This window comes from Drosophila persimilis, unplaced genomic scaffold, assembly GCF_003286085.1.
Source record: "Drosophila persimilis strain 14011-0111.01,24,50 unplaced genomic scaffold, DperRS2 tig00000124-arrow-pilon, whole genome shotgun sequence".
Classification (NCBI taxonomy): domain Eukaryota; kingdom Metazoa; phylum Arthropoda; class Insecta; order Diptera; family Drosophilidae; genus Drosophila; species Drosophila persimilis.
In genome coordinates this window covers 9467800-9474550 of record NW_020825294.1, presented here as the reverse complement: position 1 = coordinate 9474550, position 6751 = coordinate 9467800, and the positions used below count along the sequence as shown (strand labels likewise).

The 6751-nt window shown below is 44.3% G+C and overlaps 1 protein-coding gene across 2 annotated transcripts; it reads left to right on the top strand.

Annotated features, from left to right (window-relative positions):
* Positions 1 to 1815: 1815 nt before the first annotated feature.
* Positions 1816 to 5987, top strand: LOC6596554 (stress response protein nst1). 2 transcript variants are annotated; one of them, XM_026987654.1, is made up of 2 exons: positions 1816 to 1874; positions 4425 to 5987. In XM_026987654.1, the coding sequence occupies exon 2, from the start codon at positions 4437 to 4439 to the stop codon at positions 5868 to 5870; it is 1434 nt and encodes a 477-aa protein (XP_026843455.1). In that variant the 5' UTR covers positions 1816 to 1874; positions 4425 to 4436; the 3' UTR covers positions 5871 to 5987. The 2 variants fall into 2 exon arrangements, with proteins under 2 accessions (XP_026843455.1, XP_002021691.1); XM_002021655.2 differs by lacking the exon at positions 1816 to 1874 and adding an exon at positions 4334 to 4358.
* The last annotated feature ends 764 nt before the right edge of the window (positions 5988 to 6751 follow it).

Here is a 6751-nt window from a genome sequence, read left to right as displayed (position 1 = left end):
CCATTCATGAGGCTGAAACTTTCGAAACCACTAAAAAGTTGCAATAAAGTCCCCAAGTTGTTGCAACAATCTGATGAAGCTACGATACGAGTTGGCTAAACTTGCTGTTGCTGCTTGCTGATCTACTCTTCAGGCATTTCCGCTCTTGTGAAAATATTAATTACCAAAATTTCCACACACACACAGAGAGAGAGGGGGAGGGAGAGATAGAAATTTCCATAGGTTTCTGGTCTATGCTTTTTAGGGGGAAAATCTTGTCAGCAATTCAATTAGTGGCCGCTTGCATTTATCTTATTTAAATGCAGAACGAGAGACGGAGAGAGAGAGAAAGGGCGAAGAGTGTATGGGTATCTATATGTGTGTGTATGTGTGAGAGTGTCGTTATGGCAACGACAACGACTACGACAAGGAGTCGAAGGACTCCTCGCTACGAACACTCGTGACTTATGCACTGACGCAACCAATTATGGCTTAGGGGCAAAACTGTAACTGCAACCGTCTCGCCACCTTCTGTCCTTCGACATTTCCTCCCTTTCCTCTCAGCCCACACACACACGCACACATGTGCATACTTTTGTGGCTGGCTGTGTCTGCTGTGTGTCTGCGCACTTATACTCTCGTAAGGGCTTTGCCATTGCCGCCTCCGAAACTATGTCAAATGAAATTTCATGCTCTGCGACACTGAAATTTTGATTGTTTTCGAGTGTGGGATCCCGGCATCACCATCTTCGGCAGCGTACTATACTTTTTTTTTGTGATAGGAGGTGGCAGGATCCCCTGGCTTCAGCAGCAATATTTCACCAGCAATTGTTGAAAAGTTTCTTAATTAAATATGACACGGCACCTGGGTGGCAGAGATGCCTGTGCCTGTGCCTGTGTCGGTGTGTGTGCCCCTGGCCAGTGCTAATTGATGTTGAGAGACGCTTGCAAGTCTGTTGTTGACATCGAGAGCGCGAAATGCTGCGATAAAGATTTAGGACAAAGTCGGGGAAAAGATTTGGAAAGTCGGTGAATGAAGAAGGGCTTAACAATCCAGGCTTTATGTCCATGAAAAATTGAATCAAATTTAAAGCTTTCAGGAAGGAAATAGTCCCCATTGCCATGTAAACATCTTGGAATGATAGTGACACCAAAAGTCGATTGTATTTAAGTGTCGAGTAGAAAATTAAGAGATGCCTATATCTTAGGACCTCCTATGATCAATGAATATAATTTTAAAGTTTCCTCTGAACAACTTTCCTTCTCTATTCTCCATTGAGGAACCTTTCTCTATGATACTGCGAGCTCTTCTCCATGGCAGGACTTCTCTCAAGCGACTACCTTCATTTGCAAATATTTTCCGCTTCATTTGGGACCCGGTTTTTGTGGTTAAATTAAAGTCAGCCACTTGTAAGAGAAGCACCAAACATTCAACTGTCGAAACTTTCTCGTGCTCGTTCTCGTTCTCGGCCATAAGTCAATTAAGTAAATTGGCTTACTTAGAGGTTGACTCTTGCTAAAGGTTGTCGCTGTCCCCAACTCCACCTCCGACTTTGTCTGGGTCTGCTTTTCTCCGAGGGCGGGGAGGTGGAGATGGAGTTACTTATCTGATTTGTTTGTGGTTCGGTTTTGCACTTCATTTTTGTGCGTGAGGTGCCACAAGGCAGTGCACCAAGGATCCATCAAGAAGAGATTGCCGAAGATAGTTGACTTTTCAATTCCTGTCAAGGTTTGCTGACATTTTAATTAGATAAAAAGTTGTGGATCGCAGCAGGCATGTAAGCAACACTCCCTCTACCCCCGACATAAAGACCATATATTACAGTAGGGGGAAAATTAGAAAAGCTGAGCATTCGAGCTTAGATTGGGCTAACAGGATGCAATAGGATTCACTGGTGAGTCATGGTGAGCTATGTAGAATAGCTGCAAGATTTTTGTTGGAAGATCCTGAGCTCCCTTTGCCTGTCTACTGCCAAGTTTTACCCTGTGACTGTGATTCCGTATTTATTTAACATTGTGTTCCATTTGGCAAATAGGCAGGAATTAATCAGTTCAATTTGATGCTTCATTGACTGAAAATACAATACAATATCCCGCGTACCGTTCGAGTGCGAGTATTCATAGAGTTAATTAAATTTGCGGCTGGTGAAAGTGAAATGTAACGACACTCGTTGGCGGGCATACGGAATTGTTATGATTGTAAATAACATTTTAAATATATATTCGTATCGAAAATTTCGACCCCCTCCCCCCGACCGTGCTCTCTGACGGTCAGCGGTCGCTAGGGTGGCGGTCTCTGGTTTCTCTGGATTCTCTGGTCACACATGGCGTATGAAATATGCCCCGCATTGGCCACAGGTAAAATTGTCACGTTTTTAATTAAACGTGCGCCGCCCCAGTAGAACCAACAAAACGTACGAATAATCAATGCCATTGGCACTGCCAATAGTCCGTGCGCGCAACAAAACAAAATTAAATTATAATTACACAAAAAAAAAAAAATTGAAAAATAAAAGTAATGCAAAAAATGAAAAGTTATTTCGAGTGCGTGCCTGAAATCCTGTAATTGACGCGGCGCCAGGATATCATATAACACACCATACCACCAGAATGGCTGGACAACCTGTTGCAAGTCCTTGGGCGTTGCAAAATGTATTGCAAATCCCTAGAAATAGAATATTTAAATCAATTGATAGGAAAAGTTGGGGGCTTTAAAGGGAGAGAGAGATAGACCGGAATCCTTTGAATTTAATTGATGAAATTGTAAGCAAATTCTAGATATTCTTTATTCGTAAAATTATGTTCTTCCTTGATCTTTTGCAGATTTGTATTGATTTTCTTTGTGTTTATGATACCCCAAACCACTCCTAAAGTTGAAATAGATTTTGAAATCTCTTCCTCCAATGGGAATCATTAATTCATCCAAAACTTTTCCCCTTGTTTTGTATCCTTGTACTTTTCGGAACACGTCACGCAATCTTACGCGTAAACTCTAAATTGAACAGGTGCCAAGGTTCGCAGGATTCTATGAAATTATATGGCAGAAAAGTTGGTATTTTTAAATCACAATAGCAGCCATTGATTCGCTTTATAAGAATCTTTTTCACCTCAATTAAATGAACGATTTAAAGCTATTTTAAAGTTCTGTAAAATATAGTTCTCCTCTTTCTACTCTTTAATTTAGGTTTGTTTTATTTTTGAGCTCACAAAGTGGAAAGTTTTCGGTTTATCATTGGGTTTTGTGACCCTAATCCCCGAATAGGAACAGTGAACCCATAATAAAACACACACGCAATCCGGGCACGCCCCCTTTTTGACAAGTCATTTGGCAGCTCGTTGCGGAAAAAAGGGCCAACTTAATTGGTTTTCCTTTGTCGTTTTTTTGTGTGTTTAATTTGAGAGCCAAGATGTTGGCAGACGATACACGACAATTAGGGATATAAAAAATCATTTCATTATGTCTATCAAGCGGTGGGACAAACGGGGACCAAGAGGCAGAGACGGAGTGCCTGAAAGCGATAAGTTTTGGTACCCTTTTAGTTTTAGGGTATATTCGATTAAGGGAAAGATATGTAACATTAGTATAGTTTTTGCAGTATAGTTTATCCGCAGAATAAGAGAGGGAACTCTTAGGATTTTTCCTCTTTCTTCCAGTAAAAAGCAGAGCAGACGAGGGGCTTTCCTTGGGTACCGGGTATCCCTTGGTCGGGGTTACTAGATTGTAGTGCTTTCTCTGGTTTTTTATTACACCTGAGCAAGGTCCATGCAGTTGTGTGGTGTGGGTGTATCTGTGTGTGGTTTGGAGTCTCATTAAAAATGGAAGGGCCGCTCATTAACTGGGCCCTGAAACAACTACAACTACGGGAACAGGACCAGGACCACGACCACATGACCAGGGACACTCCACAGATAGACACACACAAAACAAACGATTTTTGAACGAACGGCAACTTTACGCTCAGACACCCATAGACGTGTGTGCGGGGGAGTATCTATATCTGTATCTGTGGGTGTGGGTGTGAGGAAGGGAGTCTCTGTATCTGTAGAAGGACTATCCGTATGCGTGTGTGTCTGCGTTATAGGGTAGTGTTTTAATTACCTTTTGTCCTGTCGGCGACCAGAACCCGAGAGGACCAGCAGCGTTCGACTCGTTGTTTAAGTAATTGTTTGTCATTAGTTAAAATGTTTTCATTTTGCTTCAGGACACCCAGAGGTACACTGAGCAAAAAGAAACACCCCTGAATCTAGAGCCTTTTGAAATCTCTGTTTCGGGCAGAACAAAACACACGTTGCTCAACTCGTCAGTAGTCTACGAAACACAACGAATCTATCATCTTAAAAATTGATATAAATTTTGTTTAAAATTTGTTTTATTTCTGGTAAAATATTCCCTTTCTTGAGCCCTCTAATCTAATCTCTTATCTAATCTAATTGATTTTACGCAGAGAGCTCTCGGAATGGCTTTTCAGGCACGTCGGGACAAGATGGGCAAGGTGGTCGATCGTCAGGATCTGTCGGGCCGTCATCAAAATTTGCACGAGATGAGTGATGAGGATTCGATTGTTGGCTCCAATCGCAGTAGTGCACCCACTGTTCGGTTTTTGGGACGGAAGAAGGTTGTAATGGACGCCGAAACGAATTCAGACGAAGAACAGGACACGGACACATCGTCGCATACTATGGTGGGGCATCAAAAGGCTAGTGATTCTGATAAGTTCCTCGACGGCGATAGCGATTCTATTTTGAAGTTCTGCCAGGAGCTGGAGGAAGAGGAAAGCAGAGTGAGGTTGGCGGGACTAACCCTCGACGCTGACGACGTTGACTCCCTACAGAATTGCTACAAGGATTCACCAAGACCGAACGTCGAAGGGGGCCTGGAGGAGGACTCGCAGAGTGTATGTTCGTGCGAGAGCGGCTCCTTTGGACGGGCCGAGTCCATTGGCGATTTCAGTGACATATTGAAACCCACCTTTATTCCGGGAAAGCACATATTTATTGACAGATTGCAAATTCGCAACCCCCATATAGATGCAGACAGTGCGAGCCTGAGCTCGTACAACAGCTGTAGCCTGGGATCGGACAGTGGCAGGAGCTACATCCAAAGGAATGCAACGGAGGAGGACATGCGGCTCCTTGAGGCCAGCTCAGGTCGCGAGCTGATGACCAGTCGCACCTACAACCTGGATACCTCCTCGCAGTCAACCTGCAGCTGGAATCGTGCCTATGGCCCAGCGTTTCAGGCATCGGAGGGGCGAAGCAACTATTTGCCGAGTCTGAGTTTGGTCAGCAGCCACTCGGACTGCTCCACCTTCTACAAGAGCCTCGAGGAGACGAAGGAGCGCAATAGCCTGAAATTTGAGAAATGGAAGCAGCTTAAAGCGGACCAAATGCAGAAGAAGCTCCTGGCCGCTAAGCGGGAGCGAGAGGAGCGCGAAAGGGAAATGGCCGAGCGGGCCGAGAAATCAAAGAAAAAATACGACGAGTGGTGCCTCCGCAAGGAGCAGCAAAAACTGCGCGAGAAAAAAAGGCTGTTGCAGGTCAGTGAGACGACCCGCAGCGGGTCGCAGCGGCCCGTGTCCCTTCGGAAGGAGAGCCCAGAAGAGGTCAAGGAGCGAATCAAGGAATGGGAACGCCGCAAGATGGAGCAACAGCAGCGGGAGCGCGATCGTCTTCGCCGCGAGCGCGAACATCGGGAGGAGGAGGAGAAGAAGCGCATCGAGCTGGCCGAGGCCGCTTATACAAAATGGATGGAGACCATTCAGTCGCGTCCCATGCCCGTGCCCCTCAACCAGGGGTTCGCGACGCTGCGGGGCACTGTGTCGGACATCTTCATTAATCCGAACAAGTGGGAATCCAGCACTGATCCCACGGAAGACGATCGTTGCCTTTAAGGATCCGTCCCAAAAGCTTAATCATTTTTGAGTTCTCTTTTATATTTTTCCTTTGAACCCTTAAACTACAAATACAAAAAAAAAAAAATGAATAAAGCCAAACGGCTCAATAATGAATTATTTTCCTATGTTTAATAAATGCTTCCTTTTTTCATGGAAATATCTTTCTGTCAGTGCACTTGCCACATGCCCAACTCTGGCAATTATAGTTGTTTTAATTACAGACCACAGACAGCACATACAAGTGGATATTTCCGTCCGAAGAGCCTTCTATGCCCAATCCTTTGAGCGAAACTTCCCGCCATATCACTTGTCAGAGGTTTCATTGGGTATTGTGATATTTTTAGACATATTTCCGATACTTTCGGATGGAAACAAAGGCATTAACCTCCCTGTAATCGTAGCTTCCCACCGCAAATCCTTCCTCCCGCATTATGCGGTTGTCCTTTCTGGTCCTATTCCCCCAATGTTTGTTTCATTACCTTCCTCTATTTTCAGCTCATTCTGTTGCGGTGTTTGAGTCAATTTGTGTTTTTATTATTTATTTGCCAGGTCCACGGGGAGACGTGGAAACCCTCCTTAATTAAGCTCTCCCTTTTTTTCCCTCTAGCCACCCTGGACATTGGACTTTTATTTATGCAATTAACCAAAGCCTCGTGTAATAAAGTCCGGTTGGGTAAAATCTTTGATTAATTGTAGTTTTGTTTACACGATGAGAGCGCAGTGTCCGACATGATTATGTGGGCTATATGACAGGTCTTTTGGGGGGCTTTTCTCTCACTTGGTGGGGGTTTTTCTCAGGTGATTAGGCCCTTGTTGTTGGGCCTAAGCTCTGGCAATTTGTTAACAAGTTTTGTGGGCCTGGTTAATCGCTTTTTGTG

Bases quoted from the DNA above. Each gene is read 5' to 3' on its own strand.
- LOC6596554 (XM_026987654.1), top strand. From the start codon at position 4,437: ATGGCTTTTCAGGCACGTCGGGACAAGATGGGCAAGGTGGTCGATCGT.